The 25,886-nt window shown below is 45.7% G+C and overlaps 1 protein-coding gene across 3 annotated transcripts in view; it reads right to left on the reverse strand.

Annotated features, from left to right (window-relative positions):
- The window catches only part of TRIO (trio Rho guanine nucleotide exchange factor), a 353,418-nt gene that overhangs the window by 177,697 nt on the left and 149,835 nt on the right, over positions 1-25,886 (reverse strand). For all 3 annotated transcript variants that reach the window (XM_053202016.1, XM_053202021.1, XM_053202025.1), the window contains exons 8-9: positions 19,555-19,686; positions 8,068-8,298 (exon numbers count right to left, since the gene is read on the reverse strand). In XM_053202016.1, coding sequence (XP_053057991.1) covers positions 8,068-8,298; positions 19,555-19,686 — 363 coding nt within the window. The remainder of the gene's footprint in view (positions 1-8,067; positions 8,299-19,554; positions 19,687-25,886) is intronic.

Below are 25,886 nucleotides of genomic sequence, written 5' to 3' on the forward strand. Positions count from 1 at the left end.
CCCACAGTGACACGAGAGACACAAGTCAACACGCATCTCTGGGCTTTTGAGGACTGAGGGAAGAGGGGGAACTTTTTAGGTCCAGTATTCACAGCTACCTGACAATAATCATGGTTCTCCCATTTCTTTATTTCTCTCCACTGGAGCCAAGAACTGTTTCTTCATTCACTGCATTTCAAAATTAGAATTAAGTTTGCTCTAAAAAGCTATACAATTGTTCTTAATATGGGAAGATCTTCTTCAAAAAATATGATTTCTAGAGGCGTCTGGGTGGGGTGGCTCGGTCAATTAAGGGTCTGACTCTAGGCTTTGGCTCAGGTCATGATCTCACAGTTTGAGAGTTCAAGCCCCACACTGAGTTCTATGCTGACAGCATAGAGCCTGCTTGGGATTCATTCATTCATTCATTCTCTCTCTCTCAAAATAAACTTTAAAAATATATATATGGTTTCTATAACATTCCAAAATATACTATAAGCCTAATGCTCACTTGGAAAAATAAGCCATTTAAATAAACAAAAAACCTCAGCAAGCTACACAAATATACAGCAAATATTACAGCAAATACAGAACCAAAATGCCCTGTGTTGCAAGAGCTACTTTTGCTTAACCAATCTAAGAGCGTATGGTATGTCAGGAACATGTGCTCCATGTACACTTCCTTGGCTACAAGGGAACATGGGTGAAATCAATGGAGAAGGGCCCACAAAGGGTGTGGTGGGGATGAAAGAGCTAAGTGTGAGACCTGAAACCATAAATATCCTAGAAGACAACATAGGCAGTAATGTCTGTAACACTGGCCACGGCAACATTCTTCTAGCTATATCTCCTGAGGCAAGGGAAATAAAAGCAAAAATAAACTATTGGGACTACACCAAAATAAAAAGCTTGTGCTCAGTGAAGGAAACAATCAGCAGCACTAGAAGGCAACCTATGGAATGAGAAGATATTTGCAAATGACATACCCAATAAAGGGTCAGTATCCAAAATATACAGAGAACTTAGACAATTCAACACCCAAAAACCAAATAATCCAACTAGAAATGGGCAAAAGATATGAACAGACATACAGATGGCTGACAGACACATGAAAAGATACTCAACGTCACGCATCATCAGGGAAATGCAAATCAAAACTACAATGAGATATGACCTCACACAGGTCAGAATGACTAAAATAAAAAACACAAAAGACAGTAAGTGTTGGCAAAGATGTGGAGAAAAAGGAACTCTCTTGCACTACTGGTGGGAATGCAAACTGGTGCAGCTACTGTGGAAAAGAGTATGGAGCTTCCTCAAAAAGTTAAAAATGGGACTGCCCTACGATCCAGTAATTGCAGTACTGGGTTATTTAACAATACAAAAACACTAATTCAAAGGGATATATACACCCCTATGTTTATTGCAGCATTATTTATAATAGCCAAACTATGGAAGCAGCCAAGTGTCCATTGATAAACAAAGAAGAGGTGGCATATACAATGGAATATTATCCAACCATAAGAATGAAATCTTGCCATTTGCCACAAGATAGATACAGCTACAGAGTAAAATGGTAAGCAAAGAAAGTCAGAGAAAGACAAGTACCATATGATTTCACTCATACATGGAATTAAAGAAACAAAACAAATGAGCAGAGGGAAAAGGCGGGGGAGGGGGGGAGGGAGAGAGAAACCAAGAAACAGACTCTTAACTATAGAGAACAAACTGATGGTTACCTGACCGCAGGGGTTGGGGATGGGATGGGTGAAACAGGTGAAGGGGATTAAGGAGTGCACTTAGCACCACGAGCGCTAGGTAATGTATGGAATTGTTGAATGACTATATTGTATACCTGAAACTAACATGACACTCTTAACTATACTGGAATTAAAATTTTAAAAAAATTTTTTAAAAAAAGGAGTGGACAGAATTTTAAACTTTTATGTCATCTACCAACCCATATATCTTCTAAAAATATATAAATCACCAATTCTCATGGTTATTACCCTACTTTTAATTACATAAGTACATGAAATCTCTTAAAGGAAACAAGCTGAGGAAGGAAAGGAAGGAGGAAGGAAGGTGGTAGGTAGGTTATTATTCATATAAATAGTCTCGCTTTGGATATTCCCATCAAAGTCCAACCAAACCATCAGTCTGTCAACACCGGCTAATCCTTTTATCTTGCCCATTCTTTGGAAATGAATATAAAATAGTCCAAAGTTATCCCCCCCACCCAAATCTTCCTATGTCCAGATCTTAATCTCTGACACTAAAGTAATTATGTATAGCTTAATAACTTATGCCTAGTTATTGAACTATAAAATGCACAAACATACACACATTTGCATGCATGCAGCAGACCCTGTCCAGCTAATCCCTGGGCACTTTCCCCTCTGGGACCCTGGCAACGTGGCTGGCACTGGATAAAAGGAAGTCTCAAGGCGCCTAGGGTTTCCTGGTTCTGCCTGCTCCTGAGTGCATGAGTCCTCAAGGGCTTGATGACCTCTGCTCCCTCCTCACTTCCGATTTGCCCCAGGCCCCTGGGCTCCTGGAGTCTTGTATTATATCTGCTTTGGGGAAAGAGATCCACCCATTCCCCACCTTTTAACTCCCACCATTGAGCTTTCAAGCTCCTTCCAAGCTTGCTTACTAAGATTCCTCTCAAGGTCAAGTCTCTCCAGGGTTCACCATGACAAAAGGTAATGAAAGCTGTCTTTAAACCCACCAGGAAGATCAGCATCAGGCTCTATCTGTCCCCAGCTGGCTCCCGATCCCTAACCAAACACTTACCCTCCAGTACTCCCTAATTCCAATGGAGAAACTCTCAGAAAAGATGGCAATCCTCTAACTGTGCTTATCAGGAGCCACAATCAAAACTGGGAGCGTGGGAACATAAACAGAGGAGAATATTAAATAGCTGGGGCTATACAATGATTCTGGTGAATGGGATGAGAAAAACCGAAACTCCTGACTTAAATTAATGAGCAAAGGACAATGAGGTTCAGAAACCTTCACTTAAAAGCTAGGTCCACCGTAGGTGATGCCAACCAAGAACTCCTAAGTCAAGCTTCACAATAAGATGGCTTGTACTGGCAGAAGGATAGCAGCCAAAGACCCAAGGCAAACCAGTAAAATAGCTTCTCTGCAGACCTGAAACCTCTTTCTTTGTCTTTATGGCATGTCCTGATTTCCCCACCTTGCTGCATTCAAGATCCCCATTTTGCATTCAAGTGGCCAAAATCTTTACTAGAGACCTCACCACATTAGCAGAATTCCCATGTACTTCCTCAGCCACTCCCAAGTTCTCACTATCAAGCAAAGCTCCTGCTCCTTCAAGCAGATCTTCTGGTTAGATCACTTGGTTCCAATATAAGGCCAATCCTCACCCGTTCCAGAATAAATGAACAAACTTTTAACCCCAAAGAATCTTTAATTAGCAAAACTGGGTAATTCCTTAAGTTTCTTCATCTGCCCACTCATTCACTCATTCAACAAATACCAAACTGTATCCCAGACACTTAGGAAACACCAGTGAATAAAATGCAGATCGCTGGCCCATGGACTTTACACTTCTGCTCGCTGGGAGTTCTCCGTGACTTGCTTGGATGTCCACAATAGGACCTACCCTGTCCCTCAACTGGAGTCTCGCTCCCTCCAACTTGCTCACCACACTGCAACCAGGCCGATCTTTCTAACACATGCAGGATCATGTCATCCACCCCCCACTGCCCACAGCATCAAGTTCAAGTGCACAGCACATGGGCCCTTCCTGCTGTGAACTCAGTGAAGCGGGGAGAGCATTAGCTCAACAGGTGGCTGTGAGCAGTAAGAGGGGAAAGACACACAGGTGTCCCTCGCGTAAGCCTCACGGCCACTCACAAGTCACTTCAGGCCCTGGCATCAATTTACAGCAGTCAGCCAAGGTCCACTGTATCCCTTCACTGGCGTCCCACAGCTTACAGAAACAAGTCCGAAGCTGTCATCATGAGGTCACCTTTCCAGCCCCTGCCCCTCTCACACCTCCACACCACTCCACTCCACCCACACCCGGCTGCTCTCTGCACAGGCCATGCCCTTCTACATCTCTGATCTCACTGCAGTTCCCGCTGCCCAACCCTCGGCCTACGGACTTTCTAACCCATCCTTCAAGGATCAGCTCAAACCCCACCTCTCCCGTGAAGACTGTCATGGTACCCAGGCAACGGTTACTCGCATCTCTATCACAGGACTCTTCATCTTCCCTCTATGCCAGACCCTTGACGTTTGAGACAGACATGGACAAAGCTCCCTGGAACCCCCACATCTGCACGAATCATTAAAGCATAGACATTCACCCTTAAAATGCAAGTGCAAGGCAGGCAGATAACATGCATGAGGGTGGCTAGCTGCATTTACTCCCCACTCCAGCTAACACTTTCGTAGGCAGGACTCACATTTACGCCTTAGCAAAATTACACCTGACGATAACCAGACACACGACACTAAATCTGAGCATGCTATGATATGATCTATCAGGCTACCAAAAGGTCGGCTCTCACTGGACTACGATTCCTCAAGAAAAGGAGCTTCAACCCATCCAACAGTTACCTCTGTATCTCTGAGTGTCACGTGTTAGATTAAGAGATTTTGAAAAGAAGAATGAAATGTGGATGACAAGAATCCAGAAGAGACTAGATTTGCTTCATCGTTTTCTCAGAATATTCACTAATGGCCCCACATCAACCTGCAAGGAGTTCTTCCAAGAAATAACTCAGAGGGGGTAATGCTCACACAACACACAGAAAGGGCTACTGACCACGTGGACGGGGGCAGGCAGTTTTTTAGGAGATGTCTCCACCTCAGGGGCCTCTTTGGGGAGGACAGCCTGCTTCAGGAAAGTTCTGGGCCCATTCACCTCATCCAACTTGTTGGAGTCGCTAAATGGCACCAATCCAAAAGGCAGGCGGGGTGACAGTGAGCAGGACAAGGGGGCTGAGAGCACACCACATCCTTCCACAAGCAACATCCCATTTGAACAAACACAGCAAAAACGACCTTGTTTAGAGCAAACTAAAGCATACCCGACCCTTAAGAACACTGGTCAGCAGTAACACAACCATCCATCAACCAACCATCCTGAGGGTCACTCTAATGGGAAACGTGAGGCGACAGAATACATGTGTTACTTGATCATCATGAAATGTGGCTGAGTACTGACTTCATTTTTCATTTAATTTTTAGAGAGAGAGATTGAGAGAGTGTGAGTGGGGGACAGGGGCAGCGGGAAATGGAAAGAGAGAGAGAGAGAGAGAGAGAGAGAGAGAGAGAGAGAGAGAAAGAGAACCTTAAGCAGGCTCCCCACTCAGTGATGTGGGGCCTGATGTGAGGCTGGATACCCTGGGATCGTGACCTGAGCCAAAATCAAGAGACAGATGCTCGACCGACTGAGCCACCCAGGTGCCCCTTCTTTTATTTTTAGGTTAATAATGACAAAGGTTTCTCCCTGTCAGCAGCTAGCATGTGCATCTGACCTCACCCTAGCCCTCTCCTCCATTCTCTACTGGACAAGTGGTGGGGGCCAGGCTACGGTAGCTTCACCTCCCCGCACCTCGGCGCCTGGGTACCTGGAACACCTTCCATACAGGAATTACCCAATTCCCTTGGCTTATTACAAAAACAGCTAGCCACTAACCCAAAATTATTCATGTTTTAAAGACCAAACTCCCCATGCCCACTGTCCCCCTGCCCTTCCTTGAGAACACGCTGTTGACAGTCTGGTTTCTGTTTCAAATATTTTCCAAACTCTTTCAGAGGGTTGTTTTAGAGGATTGTTTCCATAAAAAGATAGCATCATTCCACACCTATTGTGCAGTTAGCTGCTCTTTTTATCTCTCAGCAGTATTTACAGATGCTTTTTCATCACTCAAAACAACCAAGCAAAAACCACTTGTGGTATCTAACTGGCTTATGCTTTTACGGATTTTGTTTTTCATCTTTACACATTTACCTTCTGCTGACAACGCCTTCTAAAGGACTACTATTTTTTTCCCATTTATTCTCAGCTTACCTCTCCTACTGTTTGCTCAATATAGCAACAATGTCCACGTGTTGTAACTGCTGGAATTTCAGAAACACATTTCTGGTTCTGACATCATACAACTCCTTCCAGGTAAAAGTGCTTGCTTTGCTTAATCTTATCAACTCTACTTCGTGCTCCACAAGTCAAGCCTACACAGCAATTTCCTGTTTGCATAACAAGTCCAGACCATTCCAGATCATTTTATCAAAAGAACGTTTCCCTTAAAGAGCAATTATCTATTTTCTATGGAATGCTAATAGGACCACATATGCCTTATGCGCATTGCAAAACACTTTCCCCTGCTGACATCCAACCCAATCTACTGACGCTGGAGAAAAAAAATCTAGCTTAAAGAACTGGTCTCATAATTATCATAATTACCTTTCTACATAGAAGATTTAATGTTTGCTGTTTTCAGATTCAAGGGCATCAGGTACCTGGTGCCGAATCAGATGGCTACACTCCTCAGCCTCTTCCCAAAGGGGCCTCCCAAATCCCCCACCATAAACCGTCCAGGGGCCTATTCTCAGGTGCCTGGTGCCCCACGGAGCCACCAGAGCTGGGAATGACGCGGGAGGGAGAGCCCCTGGGGCTGCTTCAGGGAAGGTATGTTGGTCCATGGATGGGTAACGAATACCTGATCCAAGGGACAGAGAGGTGAGTGGGGAAAATCCTTTAATGATTACATTTAAACTATTAACATTTCACGGTAGGTGAATGTTTCTAAACAATTAGGAGAAGCTAATATTTATGCTTTGACCACAGCACCTCAGTTCGCACAAAGAAGTCCCTGACATTGACTCCTCCCTATTCACTCCTCGTTCTAAATTCTTTCCCTGGCAATTATCCTCTTTGATTAAAATAACACTGGCAAGAAGCATGAATAACATCAAAGTGATCGTTTCTGAGACTTGGTATATGCAATCTTTAGGGAACTCAAAACCCATAAGTGGAATCAAAGCGTTGTATGTGAAAATTTTCAATTATAGAGCAACTGAAAGTATTCTGAACTCACCAGACTCACATGACATGAAGAACGATGGCCAATAAAACATGGAGAATCTACGTGTTCATGAGAACACAGCACGACTTTCCACCACCTCAGCCCACTGGCCTTCGGACGACGCTTGGGAAGAGTGAAATCTGAGCCTGTACGTGTCTGAGCAACGCTCCCGGGGCCCAGGGAAGAGAGGGAGGTTTTGCTCCAGACCCATCGCTGTGGCATCACACCAACTCCGCTGAATGCCACAGGCTTCCTCGCGTGCCTCCGAAGTCCTCACCCCCCGTGTCCACACCTCATCCACACCCTGGCTTCCCTCGGTTTTAGGGCAAGGACACAGCGTTTATCTTGTTCATCTCTAAAGCCGTATCATATTTTATATGCTACCACAGCTTTAACTCTCAAAACCCTGGAAGCAGCACGATCCTCTTTACTCCACAACAAGGGCACAACCAGTGTGGGGACTAGACTTACTGTTATTTTTGTAACAATAACAACAAAAAAGGTGAAAACTGCTTAGAAATTAACAATCCTAAAACTCCACTTTCCCTCAACTAGAAACTATTTATTGAGCACATACTGTGTACCCTGGAGCGCACCATCTACCAAGCGGGAAGAGAGGCACCGTTAGCTTTCTGCCTAGGTCATCAGAGAGCGGACAAATCCTCAACCGTGCCGGCATCCGGGTGTAAGCACCACCGGCATTATTCTCACAAATAAAAGGAACTGGAAATGACCTGTTTCGAGAACACCCGTGGGAGTCTCCAGCCGAGGCCCCGCCCCACCTAGCACGTCAGACGGTGGCTGGCAGAAGCCCGAGCTAGCCTTCTCAAAACCACGGCCGCTCGTGGAGAGAAAAGCGGCGGTGTGCGCGTGTGCGCACGCGCGTGTGCACCCTTTTCCTTCCACCTCCCGTCTGTAGCGGCTCGGCACCCTGTCAGCACGGACACGCCCAGTAGGACGTGCACTCGCGGGGACTCCCCCACGTGTCCCCCCACGCGGAAGAGCACGACCTGAAACTGACCTGCTGCACGTCCTGCTGGAAGACACAGAGCTGCAGCCGCTGGTGCAGCCGGACCTTGCGGTGCTGCCAGATGTTTTCGAGCTGCCGCTGGTGGTGCAGCACCTCGTGGATGACGTCGAGGACGTGGTGCACCGCCTTGGAGTAGTTGGCGGAGGCTGTCAGGGAGTCGGAGCTGCCGGGAGTCAGCGGCCGCTGGAGCTTGTCGAGGAGCGACTTCCCGTCCTGGCTCACCTGCCCACGAAACACACGGGCGATTATCCGAGGTTCACGGCTTTCCCCAGGCCGCGAGCCCAGCCCCGTCCCGGGTGCAGGTGCGGACACCCTCACGTACACTCACACGCAAAGGTAGACCGTCGTGTTACTCACTGGCATGTTTTGTACAGAACAAAATAAAATTTAAAGTAAATCCATCAGTCCTGCAACGATGATGCTGCAGGACCAAACGTGGTAGAACACGGACTTAACATAAAAGAATGGTCATTTCCATACAACATTCTAGGAGATGCCATTCTTGATGAATAAACATACTATTTTGCCTTAAATGGTATAAGTCAGTTGATGTAAATTGCATTGCTGGGTTATCTCGAAATTAATATTTTAAATTAGTAATTTTCTCTTGAGAGGTTATGTTAGAATTAAACAATCACAGTCGAGCAAAGTTTTAACACAGAATCTTGAAACTTCAGTTAAAAAGATTTATCCATAATCTAGCCCTTGGCAAAAAATATGTACTTAAACTTTCTGACGTAGCTGGATAGCAATTTTACTTCACAGAATAAAACTTTTATTTTTAAAAAAAATTTTTTTTTAACGTTTATTCATTTTTGAGACAGAGAGAGACAGAGCATGATTGGGGGAAGGTCAGGGACAGAGGGGGACACAGAATTTGAAACAGGGTCCAGGCTCTGAGCTATCAGCACAGAGCCCGATGCGGGGCTCGAACTCACGGACCGTGAGATCATGACCTGAGCCGAAGTCGGACGCCCAACCGACTGAGCCACCCAGGCGCCCCCAGAATAAAACTTTTAAAATGCTGTTTTTATTTGATTCATGAGCTTAAAAGATATTTTAATTAAAATGCTATTTTTAAAAGGGATTTCAATGTTATTTCTATATTATGGCAGCTAACTACCAAATTACAATTAAGTGAAAGCATTCAGACAAACCAAGGAAATAAGCAAAGATAAAAGTGGAATGTGGAAAGAAAAGCACTATGTATTTTTCAAATTTAAGTGGTTCTTAAGACTTATGAATGACTATGTCAGATGTGGTAGAAAAAATATGAGATCAGACAGTAAGAAGGACACGCGGCACACGAAGTAACAAGGCTGTGATTCAGGGGGTTTTTCACGTAAGTCCTCATCAGCATGGTCTCTCTGCTCAGATACTTCTGAATCTGAAAGCCTCAATGGTTTCTACTAGGAGAAGCAGCAGACCAGAGCTTTGTTAACAGATACAAGCAGGGTTCAAAGGAGGAGGTAGATGGGACAGACCCACACAGGAAGCTCCTGGCCACCCAGAACATGGTGGCCAGCATGAGGCCTATGAATTTCCTTTCATCCGCTTACAAGTTGTGCTGGAATGGAAACGTGTTTGATTTCTAAGACCTGATTTTGAGACCTCGGTTGGAGGTGCTGACTATTCCTCATGAAGGCCGGTTGTCAGCTTTCATAGAGTGAAACTGATCTAACGTATCAAGATAGCAAAACTTCAGCAGAAACCAGTCAACGAGACATAACCAAAGATGACAGGTAAAAAAGAACCAACTAAACCACTAAGTATCAGGCACATGTAAAAACAAAAACTGGTAATGTAAGTCTTCTAAAAACAGGCCTTTGTCCCCAGCCCCAGGAGTCACTAAAACTTGCATGGACATTTTTGATACAATGACTTTGGAGAGGGAGGCACCATGATGGATTTTGAGGAAGGGACTCATTGTGAAGGATCCAAAGAGGCAGGATGTCACCTCTAAATGAAGACCTGTCCCACTCATTATCGGGGCTAGGCTCCATTTAACATATACTCATGAAGGTTCTTTCTTCTCCTCCTCCTCCTTTCTTCTCCTCTTCTTCCTCCTCTTCTCCCTCCCCCTCCCCCTCCTCCTCCTCCTTCTTCTTCTTTTTTGGACCACTCTAACATACACTGATTTTTCCAGGAATGCAATTACCATGTTAATCAAAACAAATCTCGTTAATAGGCAGTGCTTGGTTTTCTTTGGAACTTTATAAAAGCCGCTTACCATTCCAAAGTTATAGCGCGATAATGCCAATATTGTAGTTACCAGTATAACATATGTCCAGTCTGCATTTGCTATATTCACAACAGTTTTTTATCTATGGCCAGCATAGATAACAATCTGAATATCTAATTTCTTCTTCTATTGTGCATATACTTAGGCATTTATAGACTAAAAGACATTTTATTACAAATTACCTTTGTCTCTAATTGATATTGTAGCATATATGTGATTTACATAACACACACACATAAATCTTATTTGAAGATAGATTATTCACACATTTTATTCCAGCTGGCATCAGAAGATGTTTTGCTAATCTTTGGGAGTGCAGCTTCTCTTAGGACTGAAAATCAGTACCTCAAAAGTCACATTTCACATTCTACAGAGGCCAGCAAGAATTCCTTATACGTATTTCCTCTAAGTTTTACCCCTTATAATTAACATAAGTCAAGAAACATACAGAGCATATGATCTGGTATGACATGTTTTAGAAAGATCTAGATCAGAGGCATGGCAGAAACTGATAGCTGCCTCCTCGAAGTCCAATGGCCCCTCCTTGACAGCCAATCCCCAATAGTCAGGAATGGCCAAACCCCAGCTATAACACTGCACTTCCCAGCCTTGCCTACAAACAGGAGTGGCTAATATACAGAAGTAAAAACCGTTGAGGGGGCTTCGAGGAAAGAAAGATATTTAGGAGGTGGAATGTGCTCATTCTTCTTTGCCTCTTTTTCCTCCCTGCTGCCAAGAACTTGGTGGAGATGGCTGGAGCTGCAGCACCTATTACTAACCTTGAGGGAGGCTTAAGGACAGCAGCCCACCTGCTAAGAGAGGCAAAAGAAAAAGACAAAAGGATCCAGAGATCTCGTACCAACAGAGCTACTGCACCAGCCTTGGAATGCCAGCCCTGGGACTTCTACAGGGACAGAAAGCAAACTTCTTATCTTAAGCTGTTGTTCTGGATCATACACTAGAAATACAAAATGACAAATGGATTCTCAGCCTTCACCAAGTGTCCACAGGCGTTCATGTGACACCATTAATATTCCACTACTGTGAATAAATAAATCATCTGAGCAAGAATATTCCAAAGAATCAGTGTTTCCTCAGGTGTCTTTGCGATGTTTACCAGAGCTCCAGAGCAGGTATTACTGGGCTTCCTCAGGATGGAGGGGTGGTGGGAGACGGAGGAGTACATACCCAAAACGGGAACACACAAATACCTTAACAGGAGACTACTTATTATGCAAAACTCCGCCTTCTGGGAATCCCTAAGCAGGGATTAAAGTGTCCGCGTCAGGGCCACTGCTGGCACAGCCAGTGGTGGAGACAGAAGCGGCAGAAAGCTTCTAGGCAAGAAAACACCTCTTATCCCCACCAAGACCAGAGAGCGCTCCAGTCCAACACAAGCTCTACGTAGCATTCCTCCGACACACCTTCCAGAGACAATTCTATTTCATGTCAGTGGAGCGTTTATTCATTTTTCAATTTAAAAGACATTATCCAAACACATAAAGGACTCCATCTCTATTTCAGTGACTTCTGGCAAAATGTCTGTCTTTATGAGTACGGTAGTATTACGTAGGGAAAAATACGCCAGAATTTTATGAAGCTGCTATTCTACTGCATAGAAATAAAGGCTTGTAAATGGTACAGAATAACCAGAAGAGAAGTAACAACACACTGAAGACTATATTGCTGCCCAAAAATTCCTACATGGTTTAAGGACTGAAACAAGCAGCTACATTCATGGTATGTCGTACAGTTCCAGACTTCCTACCACAGAACCAGGTGAGTCAATGTGTATAGGTTTGGTTTAAAAAGGTGTTTCTAGCCTTCACGCAAACCCCATCCCACAAAGGGACAACACCTACAAAAGAGAAAATCAACCTTTATTATCAAAACGCAGGATTTCTCTCCTGTAGATTTTTGAACAAATCAAACTGGCTCATTTTTTTTCAGGTTCTGCTCTTTTTCTTGGAATACAGCACTCAGGGATTTGACAGGTAGCAGAAGATACAGTAATGTGCCTTAAGTGTATGAACTAATATGCTTTAATAACTAAATGAGTTAAGAAAAATGAAAAGTCTTAACTGTTTAAAATCTAGAATAGTGGTCTGGTTCTTGGATATTTACTTTTAATCAAACTACACATTAGATTTCTAAGACTGGTAAGATCTGGATTTCTGTGTGCCACCCTAAAAAAGTTTCCACCAAACCTCACAGAGACCAGCCTATTCTTATCTCTGATACTTGGAGCTCTGATTTCCCATGAATCAGATTAGAGCAAAGGGTCACCAGCGGAATCTTCTTCACGTGCCCAAAGTAAGAATACTGTTCTGATCTAAGGAAAGGGAACAGTACCTACTGATTATTGCTTATGGTTGCAAAAAACCACCACCACTCAAAGACCACCTATGACCTACAGTATGTCACTAGGTCCAAATGTGGGATTGTAGATCTAGAAAGAAGTGCTAGGAAGTGTTGTTCCCCAGGAATAACCCAATTAAGCAAAATACACAATATATAAAGGCATGATCAGAAAGGACTACACTTAGCAGGTCACAAAGAAGGGGAGTCCTTCTTCAAAACTTTCATAAAACAAGCTGCACCATTTGCATCAACTCAAAGCAACACGAGTTGTTTTGATTGGCTTTGCAGGGCCTGGCCTGCCATGGCCAGCCCAGAGCACACCTCCATGCTAAGCCTGGGAACAGCTTCACAGCCACCACTTTCCTCTCCAACTCTGGCAGAAATGGTTCTAAAATCAAAGTTCTGATGAAACAGGAAAGAGCGACCATAGGTCAGCGTGTCATGTAGCTGTGGCTGATGTCCCTCGAGCAAACAGGAACACTTCCTTTCTAAGTAAGGAGGTTACACCTGTCTTAGGATGGCTACACTACCAAGAACAGAGGCCAATGGCTTTCTGAAGGTCCTGTACTGGCAGTGGCATTTTCCCAGGGGTCAGGAAGGCCACCTGATAAAGGGCAACATTCTTGCCTTCAGATTACTTGGCTCCCCTCTGATGCTGGTCCTTCTCCAGACAAAGTTTTTAGGATATTCCTCTAAAAGCAGGTTTCTAGTTCTTTCAACTTTTAGGTTTCTTACTCAAAACTAGGTCATTCTAACCATGTTTGATTCTGTGATATGTCTACATGGGATTATCAGGAAGGAAACACCAAAATAAGATGAAAACAGGAGGGGCGCCTGGGTGGCTCAGTCTGTTAAGCGTCCGACTCTTGACTTGGGCTCAGGCCACGATCTCACAGTTCGGGGGTTCCAGCCGCACTGGGCTCCGTGCTGACAGCTCGAAGCCTGCTTGGGATTCTCTCTCTCTGCCCCTCTCCAGCTCGCTCTCGTGAGCTCTCTCGCTCTCAAAATAAATAAATAAATGTTAAAAAGAAAGCTAAAAACAGGAAACCGCTGGAGCAGCCCAGCTAGTGGAGTCAGATCTGTGCACAGAACACGGACGTCCTGCAGCTTCTCCTCGAGCCTGACAGTTTCCACTCCTCTGTTTCAAGCCCTTGCAAGGCTTCAAGTCTGGGGGGTCAGCAGGGACTGCCGTGAGGTCTGTCACCTCTGACGTGGTGCCAAGCGCTGACTCCACCACCCTGCGTACCAACAGCGGTGCCGCGATACCCTAACGAGGCTTTGCGACAACCCCCTCGCCGAAGTTTCCACACAGCAAGATCGCCGTGCTTCCACACGCGGCACAGATGCGGGGTTTTAGTACGTTTACTACCAAGGTGACTCATCGGGCTGTTCTGTGTTTTCTCACACGCTGTTAACACGAATCATGCCGTCACCCACGTATATGGTGCCTTAAAAAAGGAGGTCGACCAGCTTCACAGGCAGCAAACCAGTCATTTCCAGGAGGCCCCGCTGAAGCCAGCACATCTGCTAACCTGGGACGCTGATGCGGAAGCGAGATCCTGAAGTCACAGCTGATCGGCGCAAAGCCCACGGGCCATTTCCCTTCCTCCTGCCCGAGGAATCCCTGCCCACGGCTGCGGCAAAGACCTTCCGCACGTGCACGGGCACTCACTCCACACTCTTATGTCACAACTCAAACAGTGTTTAGGTTTGCGTGATGGCACAGGCATGCGGAGATAAAAGTCATCTGTATGATTTTAGTTTGTGGGGAAAGTGGTTGATGAGTGTGAAAAATGAGGATTGTATATGCTGTTTCTAAAACTCCAGCGTACCCCAGATGTTTAGATTGCTTCACTCTGCTGTGATCAACTACCACACACAAGATTCGCCCCGAACTCGGCAAGCTGAAACCAGCGCATGTTCATGAGGCACATGCACGCTGCTCCTGCGAAATCACAAACAGAAATGCCACAGGACAGGTCTCATTAACACACTGAAAAGCAGGGTGTTCGTGTCTTGGAAAAAAAAAGTGCTGGGAAGATTTCCCGCAGCAAGCTTGTGACATCAGAGACTAGAAGCTGCGGACACTGTTTGAAAAAAAGACTATGTGAGGGAGGAGGGAAAGTGAAAGGAAGAGACAAAGGAGGAGTCCTGTTTCACGTCCCCAACTCCTCAAGGACCCGGCACCAAGGCGGGGGTTCACGTACATCCCCGGGAGGAGTGCCTGTTGGGCGGACCCGCAACTCTTTAAACAGGGCAAGGGCCGGCTCCCGGCGTGTGGTCGGTGAAGCCTCTGCATCAGAGTCACCGGATCGGTAAGGAAAGCCATTAAATATGGATGGAGATTCAGACTCTCTAGAGGTGGGGTATGAGAAGCTGTACTTCAACCAGCACACTTGAGTTAGAAAACCACTCATTTAGGAAAGGAAGAATCCCTTTAGAATCAAAAGCATTCTGGGGAGCCTGGGTGGCTCAGCTGGTTAAGCATCCGACTCTTGGTTTCGGTTCAGGTCATAGTCTCACAGTTCATGAGTTCGAGCTCCACATCAGGCCCAGCGCTTAAAGGGTGGAGCTTGCTTTGGATTCTCTCCCTCTCTCTCTCTGCCCCCCCCCCCCCCCCCCACCGCTCCTCCACTCTCTCTCTCAAGATAAATAAACTTAAAAAAAAAAAAAAATCAAAAGCATCCCTTCCCGGGGCACCTAGGTAGCTCAGTCAGTTGAGCGACCGGCTTCAGCTCAGGTCATGTTCTCATTATCTGTGGGTCTGAGCCCTGCATCGGGCTGTGCACTGACAATGCAGAGCCTGCTTGGGGTTTTCTCTCTCCCTCTCTCTCTGCCCCTCCCTCGCTTCTGCTTGCTCCCAAAATAATGCTAAGTGAAATAAGTCAGTCAGAGAAAGACAGATACCATAGTTTCAGTCATATGTGGATCTTGAGAAACTTAACGGAAAACCATAGGGGAGGGGAAGGGGGTAAAAAGTTACAGAAAGAGAGAGAGAGAGAAGCAAACCATAAGAGACTCTTAAATACTGAGAACAAACTGAAGATTGATGGGGGGTGGAAGGGAGGGGAAAGTTGGTGATGGGCATTGAGGAGGGCATTTGTTGGGATGAGCACTGGGTGTTGTATGGAAACCAATTTGACCATAAATTATGGTAAAAAAAAAAAAAAAAGGCATTCCTTCCCTTCCCATCTTCCTTCTCCTCCCCTCCCCCCTCCCTCCCCCCTTCTCACCTCTCCTCCCCCCTCCTCCCCTCCCCCTCCCCTCCCCTCCAGCCATGGAGAAAATGGTGCCCAAGGTCTGAGGCAGTGCAGGCTGGGCACACCGATGCAGGGATCCCCTGCCAGGCTTTCTGGGTGGGAGGGGGAGAAGCACACAGAGAAGCCAGACAAACTGGCTGGGAGACTGAGCAGACTGAGAAAATACACTAACTGAACAAAAAGTTAATAGATCTGAGGGCAACAGGAGCCAGGTATCTTGTCTGAGAAGGAGTTTACAAACACAGAAAGGAACAGGCTAGAAAGAAGCCTGATGGGTTGGATTAGAAAGAGAAGCACTGGTACGAACACATGGGCCTTTAAAACGGACACGGGCCCAGGACAACAGACCAACAGTTTGAGGGGTGTGTGGACCGTGGGAGCAAGCATGGGGGGATGGGTCCACAGCTGCAAAGGGAGGGCCTCGAAGCACGGACACCCCACAAGCAAGCAAGCACTCTTGAGTGCCCCCATCTTGGTTTCTAAATACCACACCACACAAGTAACTGGCACTCCTCAGTGGGATGGCGGATCCCGGGATGAGGCGGGAAAGTACAAAAGGAGCCTGGGAACATTACACCAGAAAGTAAGGGAGTGCTCAGATAATAACAACATAAAAAAAAAAATAACAATAAATAAAATAAGAGAAAATAAAATAAATTAAAACAAAAACATCACACACATAAAGGAGCTCCTGCTGGCTAAATGTGGACAATTTAAGCATCAAAATACAGTATCAGATTATAACCTGCTGAATATAAAATATCATAAATTCATACTGGAATAATAAATAGACATATAGGGAAGAAAGAAAGTTCTTTCTCACAGTAGATCACCTAATAAATACAGAAGGAATACCGGCCACCAGACAGCCATCACAGTGGGAGGTGACAGGGGCAAGAGTCACCAGCGGATGACAAGGCCATGAAAAGTCTCATGAGAAACACAGATGTGTGTCTCCCACAATATGCTTCTCAAAAACAAGTATTTTTTAATCCTGACTTTTCACTGGAGAAACCTTGCAGACACCAGCCTCACCAAGTGGTCAAGGTTAACATCACCAACAGCAGGAGGGGTCAGCATCCTGTGACCCTGCCGTGACACTCGGCTTTTGTCAGCACAGGAGGAAAACTAGAAGGATGGGCAAGAAGTTGAGGCTCATCCTAGAGAACGAAGGGGCCACATTCTCTAACACTGTCACCAAGACTAAAGAAAGTTCCACTGTGACTGATGGAAACCAATGAGAGGTGTTCACTAAACGTAACTTGTGTTGCTGCACAGCGTCCTGGACCAGAGGTAGTGGGAACGTGGGAAATACCAACAGGTCTGTGGGTAGGACGGTGTCTTGTATCACAGCTGATTTACTGTCTGCACAGAGAGGTGGGGGCAGGGGGCTACACAGCAAATGTGGTCAAATGTTAAAAACTAGGAAATCTGGGTTAAAGGAATGTGGGAGCTCTTTATAGGATTCTAACACTTTTCTGTAGCCTGAAACCATTTCAGACTTTAATTAAGAAGGCAAAAATAAAAGTTTATTCTGTTCTATTGAAAGTCTTTTGTGTTGATTTCACTGTGAAGTTACTGTTTCCTTGAGTTTACAGCGTAGTTGCACACAGGCTTTTATGCTAAAAATTGTGGTTTAAGCCCTCAATCTTTTTAACTATTTAAAACTTGCCATCCAACTTTTTAAAACTTTTAGTACCAACATAAAACCTAATAAAACTGCACCAATAGGTAAACATAAGTCCCCATGTCAAAATGCCCAATTTTTATAGATGGAAGTGGTGAGAGAATTATGTACTTTGCTGGAAGTGCCAAGGCAACAGGCAGGCTGAACGGCCAGCGAGGCGAGAGCAAGACAGCAGTCAGATCAGGCCGACTCTGAGGGAAGTCGTGTAGGCAAGGGCTGTAGTCCCACTGCAGCCGATCACCTGGTGAGCGAGCTATTCGCCCTGCCCCCCGTGGCTCTGGAAGCTACCACAGCAGTCAGAAAGCAGCTCCTGAGAAAGTCATGAGTAAGCGGAAAAGCGAAGGCCCAGTCACATGGCGGCAACAGAGCCGCCCACTTTCTGTGTTACAGGTGGAAATCAGACAATGCCTAGAGACGGTACACCAGGGAGAAAGAAGTTAATGTTTTCTGGAACTCACAGAATCCTCAGGAACCCGTGTGATGAAAAAATTAGATTTGTTCAATTTTCACTTTTACTATTAAAAAGGCTACTGCTAGTATTTATATAGCTGCTAATAAATTAGATAACCATATTAGCTCAAATGCACTGGGTGCAAAATTAAGAAGAATACAGAATTGACTTTTTCAAAACTCAACGGACAAAATAAAATAGAAGAAAGGTGGCGGGCGATCTCGTTGGACAAAAAGGTAGAGAAACAAATGTGTAGATCTCAACCTCCACAACATCCTGAGGTAAATAACACAGGCATCGCATCGCGCGTCTGTTCAATGCACCCAAGGACACTAAGGGCTCAGGAGAACGGCCCAAGTACAGGACAGTAGCACCTGCGGGGTGAAGCAGGGAGTGCCGCGCCGAAAAGTGAATGGCCCCTTTCTTCCCCAGGACCGTGACAAGGTGGTGGAGTTCTGATCCAGGAAGAGGTGTCCACCCTGTGCCCTGCCCCCCCCCAACCCCATCCCGCCGGGGACTCTGCAGCCTGGCTGACTCCAGTGTCCCGGGGATCCTTCATCTTAGCACGTGTGACGTAGATGCTCACGATGAAGAAGACGGGGCAAAGCTTGCTGAACGCAGGCACGCAACCCCGCTTCCCTCCAGGAATTCATCCAGTGTAGGAAAGGCAGACTGGTGTGACGGGCCCGAAGACCACGGCTCGCCCAAGAGGGCGCCACACCTCAAGCTCTCCACATTTACGGCGCCTCCCACGTGAGACAACACAGGGGCAGCAGAGCAGTGGCCGGGACAAGGAGCCGCTCTGCCCCCTACAGCTGCTGACCTGGCACAAGTCACCTGATCTCTGGGCCTCGGCATCCTCGTCAGTAACAGCACGGCCAATAAGGACGCATGACCCAGAGTTGTGAACATTAAGTAAATGATTACATAAAGTCCTCACAAAAAAACCTGGCCCAGATGAAGGGGGCAGAAAATAAAGACGGGGAGATAGTACATAAATAATGGACCTTAAAATAATAAAGAGAATGCTATGCTTAGATTTCGAAAACAGCCAGTAGCTTCAGTGTGTGCTTTTTGATCCAGAACGTGCATCGGTATCAGGTTTTGCTCCTTTCTAGAAAGTTCATACAGGAAAATTAAATTAATAGCACATGGAAACCTCTATTTGCTAAGTACGTGCAGACCAGAGAGCTGGAATCACGCTTTCTCCGGCACGTGGAAACACAAGCACCTCCGGGAGACCCGCACACGCCGCGGGCCCAAGAAGTGCGCTCGCTGCCGACCACCCTGCTTCACAGGGGCCCCCCCACCCCACCCCCCTAGCACACACAAGTCAAAGGTCCCGGTGAGACTGCAGTTTAACACGAGACCTACGAGCTTTTTCTAGGCTCGACCAAGCTTCGGGGTTTTTTCCCAGCTTTTGGTGCTGGGACATGAAACTGTCACTCTGCAGTTGGAAGTGGAAGAGCCCGCTCACCTCAGAATAAGCAAGAGTGATGTGCTCGTATACCCCCTGATGGTGGTGAATGGCGTCCTCCAGGTCATGCAGCTCCGAGGGAAGGTCCACCTCTCCACAGGCTTTACACCACGAGTCCACGTTGCTCATGTACTTGAGGAGTAAAAAAAAAAAAAAAAAAAAAAAAAAAAGATTATTTCTATCAATGGCAATTTATACGGAGATGTAGCTATTTTTTCAACATGGTTTTGAAATCAAGGTAATTGAGAAACAGTCTAAGAATGTGGCATGGTGGAACATCCATCTCAAATGGCACTACCGGGAGCCTCACACGGTTCCCGGACTCTGCCCTGGAGCTCTCCTTCTGGCCAGAGTGGGGCTCGGCCCAGAACCTGCATTTGGAATGACATCTCCAGGGGACCCCGAGGCCTACAGCTAACAGCAAGCCCAGAGCAACTCTTCCCTGCATCTGCTCTGGGCCTCCTGCTTAATTCCTCAGCCCTCCTCCGAATCAGGGATCGTAACAACCGCCCGGTGCCGTGGGCTGTGTAAGGATAGAGGCCTGGTGCGCCTCAGCCTCAGCTTCAAGATGGCGGCACACGCCTCCTCCAGGAGCTGTAGTCCAGCCTTCGCGCTCCCCTCCAACATTAAGATGCTATCGGAAGCCCAAGTATCTGGAATTATTTACCTAGACAGAGGAAGAGCAGCAGGCCCATTTTTCTACCTTTTCCAAAGCAAATACACACAGAAATGAAAAGACCAAATGAAGGCCACCCAAGCTCCCCAGCTGTGCCCACTGAGCCTGAGGGAAGGCTGAGGAAAGAGGCAGACTCACTCAGGTCTTTTCCACTTTGCACGTAAACAAGAAGGAAAGAGTCTTGGCTGCAGTCCTGAGGACTACCATTCCAGCCTCTCCTCAATTTTCTCCACGGCCACTCCCACCGCCCCAGGAATCATCAACAGCAGAGAAATCACTGCCAGACGTCCTAGGGAGAGCCTATCAGCATCCATCACAGTTCAGTGTCAAAGGCAGGCAGCAGAAAGCCCTTAATTAAAGATGCTAATTCAATTAAGCCAAATAGTCATGGACACATTTCCCTGGGTTTCACCTCTTTTATTCTAATTCCTTGGCATCTTTCTACTTCCCAGGGAATGCAGAGGGTGACTATTTAAAATTGGGTGACGAAAACATAAAAAAAAAATTAAAAAAAAAAAAGTGGCTGCGCCTGCATGGCTCAGTCGCTTGGGCGTCCAACTGCAGCTCAGGTCACAATCTCACTGCTCACGGGTTCGAGCCCCGCATTGGGCTCTGCACTGAAAGCCTGGAGCCTGCTTCTGATTCTGTCTCTCTCTCTGCACCTCCCCTGCTCCCTCTCTCTGCTTCTCTCTCTCAAATATAAAATAAAACATTAAAAAAAATTAAAAAATAAAATTGGGTGACTGACCTGCCAGACAGGAAACTTGCTAGGATTCTCTTAAAATATGGGAACGACCACCCACTTACTCATGACATTTTTAGAAACAAAATAGACACGTCACCTGGTAAGTAGTAATTTGTTTATAAAAGTCCATTTATTATTAATGGCTCAGAAAAATATCTATATGCAAATCTTAGGGCCTGACAAGTCATGGGGCATTACATATCATATGATGGCATCTGATGGTTTCAACGGACACAGGGACAGAGGAGTATCCTTCTTTACGGTGCCTTCCTAACACCAACAGGGCAACGGAAGTAGTAATAAAATTACTTGACACATCTCCCCCTCGGCAGGTGTGTGTGACATGGATCTGCAGGACTACACATGTTCTATAAATATCAAATCCAATATCAAATATCAGCTTGAATGATTCTAAGTATTCTTGATTTCCATTTCACTTTTCCCATTATTGCATTTAACACCAATCACTGTAAACCTTTTTCAAATATAAATGGACTCTGGTTAACCATCACCATGATTAATTCATCAGGTCAAGTCAGCAATTAATTGCTCCTGCACAAAACAGAGTCACCGTATACTCCTTACAAGAGGCTAAAATGCTTCTGATAGAACAAGGCGGAAACGAGTTTTAGTTACACCATAGCGCACAAGTGGAAGTGTCAATCTAAAGATGCTTACCTAAAAAATATAGCCAGATTCTAAATACACAGAAAAGGATGGCTTGCCATGTGGAAATCTTGTGGAGAAAGAATTCTGCACATCTAATTTCACTGGGTTAAGATATCTCAATGATGGAAACAAACCTGGCCATGGTTTCACGGGACTTCTGTGCAAGCATAATTTGTCTTTTGTTTATGAGATGGAAACCCTAGACTCCGAAGGGTAAGCTCGAAGCCCTCAACGCTTTCTGAAGGGCTAAACACCCCAAAAGTCTGAACCCACTGCCACCAAGGGAGCAACCCCTGATCAGAGGGCCAAAAGAAGGCTGCGAATTGGTATTCCATAAGGAAAAGGCATCCTGGAGTTGACTTTGGTGGCAACGTTCAACAGTAGCTACATAGCACAGAATCTGTGAGAGTCTTTTCATAGGATAACGTGGGCTATGAATGGGCAAGGGGGGCAGGCCCACTGTGTTCACTCCCCAACCTTCTCTGACCACTCTACTACATTCCAGACTCCCCCGTCCCAACACGAGTCACCATCTTAGAAATACAATTTGGGATTACAACACCAGGGGATAGGTCTAGAACAGAGCCTGACACTCTGGAAAGGACAATACTGAAGGTGGCTACCATACTCTAGTGAGATCAGAGCAGACGGTTTGGTCTGATGCTTTAAATGCGCACTGGACCCAAATTCGTGAACACACGGCATCCAGCTAGGTTGAGGGTAGACCGGAGAATCCAAGAGAATTAAATGCTTCTCTGTGAATTCAAATCAGGAGCTGGCTACAGAACTGAGAATTCTGATGCTCAGCGGAATGGCGACTTTGTAAAAGTGTGGCTGAAAACAAGAGGCAAGCAGCTGAAGGCAGGGTAACTGATACATACAGCTTTAACAGGAGAGCTTGAATAATGAGATGTATTTGCATAAACATTATTCCACTACCGTCCACATGCTGAGAGAGTGGGGGGCTTCCAACGTGGGAGCCACTCAGCCCTCTGGCCTGCCCCACATCCTGCCACCCACAGCCAGTGCATGTCCATCCCTCCCACCCACACCAGGGCTCACGACGGGGTGCAGCCGAGCACAGGGGCTTGGCCTGATTTAGGAGACAAAGGCACAAAAACTTCCTAGAATTGTCAACTTTTTAAATATTTGGGGGGGGGGGGGTTCTCTTCTTCAACAAAAATGACACTGGTTTAACATATACACACACATATGTGTGTGTAGATATATATGTGTGTATATACATCTATACGCATAAGAACTCAAACTTGGGTTTTTACTTCTCATCTCTTCATTTTTGTTTTCATTTCTAGAAAATATTACCCCACTTTTCCTTTCTACTTCATCATTTCTACTCCCTGAGGGTTAATCAGCACACACTCTTTCCTGGTTCCTCCAAGGCAGACAGGCCCTCTTCTCTGCCCAGGGAAATCACCTGAGGGAGCAGCCCGCTTCATTTGCAAAGCTCTGCCATCTACACCACAGTAACTCGGAGGAGACAGGCTCAGCTTGAACCAGAATATGCCGATGATCACTCTGCACACCTTGAATCTGTTTTCATTAATAACTTTTTCTTTCATGTTTATATTTCTTTTCCATAAGAATCGTTTCTGTTTTGTCCACAAGCCAAGAATTAGGTCTATGCTTGTAATAAAGTAAAATACCATTAAAATGGGATTAGTTGTGTATTATTTGCCTTAAAAATTCAAAAAGAATAGTAGATAAGTGCTATTTTCCTCTGAGTTCCAACCCAGACTTATGACAAAATTATCCAGGTAATTGCGGTAAGACTTGTTTACCAGAAATGTTATTTCTAAAACTATGTATGGAGAGTGAAATTGTACAAGGATATTAATCTAAGTGCCTTGTTTGTGGAACAGTGTGTGATTATTGTCAGGAGCTGAAGGACCGTCACAGACCTCAACTGAAGTCCCAACATAAGCGACTCACTCCCCAAACACAATCAAAGGACAATAAATACCACCAGCCCCATCGACTTCATTGGACTGATTTAAGGATGAAATGACATCTTGTGTTAAAGAGCCGTGTAAATTCTAAAGAACTATGCAAATGCTGGTTGTTACTTTATTTTTGGCTATTATCAAATTATAGAGGCCCTCAAAGTCATAGAGAAAATGAGGTCATCAGATTTATGGTTCACTGTGAAGGTGAACCTTGACCAGCACTAACAGAACTTTCTGCAGTGATGGATATGAGTATCTGTGCTGTCCAGTACAGTAGCCACTAGCTGCACGTTGCTATGGAGCGTGTGAAATGTGGACACTGTACAAAATTTTCATTTATTCTTACATTATCTTCTTACTAAGCCTTAAGTAATTTCAGTAGCCACATATGGTGACTGGCTACCATACTGGACAGTGCAGCTCTCTTGTCTGTTTTAAAGGAAGGCAGATTGCTACACGCAGCATGTCATTTGGATGTGCCTTGGGACATGTGGAGCCTTGGGAGTCTGACTACCCTCCTTTCCACAAATGGACCTTGAGGGTTTGTGTGGGGGTCCCAGCAGGAGAGCACAGCTACAGGTATGCCCCTGACCAAACAACAGCCTCCTCTATCGGGAACAGTCACCCTCTTTGACAACGCAGTGTGCATCTCCGGGAGAAATGCACGTGGGACAGGGAGGAAGCGCACACCCGCCGAGCCAGCCAGGCCAACCCTGGGGATCAGTGGGGTGACAGATGTCGCAGCCGGATCACCCTCACACCCGAGATCATCTGTTTAATTTTTAATGTATTTTTTAATTTATTTGAGATAGAGCGTGAGCGAGCAGGGTAAAGGGCAGAGAGACAGGGAGAGAGAGAATGCCAGCAGCCTCCAGGCCTAGCACAGAGCCTGACACAGGGCTCGATCTAATGAATCGCAAGAACATGACCTCAGCCGAAGTCGAGAGTAGGAGGCTTAACTGACTGAGCCACCCAGGCACCCCCTAGAGCATTTTTTTTAAATAGCGTCTTAGGGCACTAAGGTGTAGCGAAATCAAGTCACTTTCTTTGTTCTACAAAACTGTTAAGTCTAATAACATTTGCTATGAAAGCTTCTCAGTGTGAAGGGACAATTCAGTGGATATGCCACATGACCAAAAGAAGTGAAGGCTGGAGCCCCTAAACACCATCTACCAGTAAGACTGCTGGTCTTGTGGTCCTGTCTCCGTGTCTGCAAACTGAGATTCTAATTGCGACATGAGACTATGAGATGAATGGCTGAGACGTCTTCAGGAGGCGTGCCATCTATGCAATGTTCTCCTCACCCAGTTTGCACCTCAAGACTTACATCTATAAAACCACAGGCAGACACCAACACGAGAACACCCACCGGGACCACAGAGGAGTGTGGCTGGGCAGTTCCGGGCACACGTCTCCCTCGCTGGAGTGTAATCCTTACGGGGAAGGCTGCTTCCTTTGGTAAAGCCATTAACCATGGGGGTCACATATTTGAGCTCTGTGCCTCCCTAACTCCCTAATCAGATTTAGTTTCCTACTGGTAAGTCTGGATGGGGGTCAAAGAGGTGGCTACGTTGGAAACCTAATTCATGATGTCCAAGTTTCTGGTCCTCTCCCAACTGAGCTTATGAAAACAGCTTAAGCATAACTGGAAGGCAAAGCATTAAAAAAAAAAAAAAAGAAGAAGAAGAACAAAGTTGAACCCATTTCTCTTCCGCAAAGAGGAAAACTACTTGGTAGATGTGGGCTTCCCTCACACATCAGAATTTCAAAGATCTTACTTTTGTTCAGTAAAGGGGGAAGATCCACAACACGTCTTTACCTGAGAGTAAAGAAAGTCTCTGCAGAGGTCCTACTGCCCCACCTCCACATTTCAGTTGCCTGGCCAGGCCTTAGCCAAGGTCCATCAGAGATGCTGGGCCCTTTCTTCACCAGGCCGCTCTGACCCTAACTTGTATTTGGCTTCTTCTCTGGCTACTGGATACACACAGAGACCTCAAGCACTGTCATGTTTACACAGGATTCCACAATATTGTGTTCAATAATGTATTCATCTAGTCCAGTTTCCTTCAAATCCATAATTTACAGTCACTCATTTTATCCAAACAGAACACCCCAGGCTTGCGTTCATGAAAGGGACCTTCCCTGTGTGTTACTATGCTTCAGACCCTCTGCCATTCACCACATAGGTTGTCCTGTTTCACATCTATTCATATCAGCTTAATGGAACTTTCTGAGAGCCCACTGCCACTTTAATTCTTGCAGTAGAACACGTGACGAT

This window comes from Acinonyx jubatus, chromosome A1, assembly GCF_027475565.1.
Source record: "Acinonyx jubatus isolate Ajub_Pintada_27869175 chromosome A1, VMU_Ajub_asm_v1.0, whole genome shotgun sequence".
Classification (NCBI taxonomy): domain Eukaryota; kingdom Metazoa; phylum Chordata; class Mammalia; order Carnivora; family Felidae; genus Acinonyx; species Acinonyx jubatus.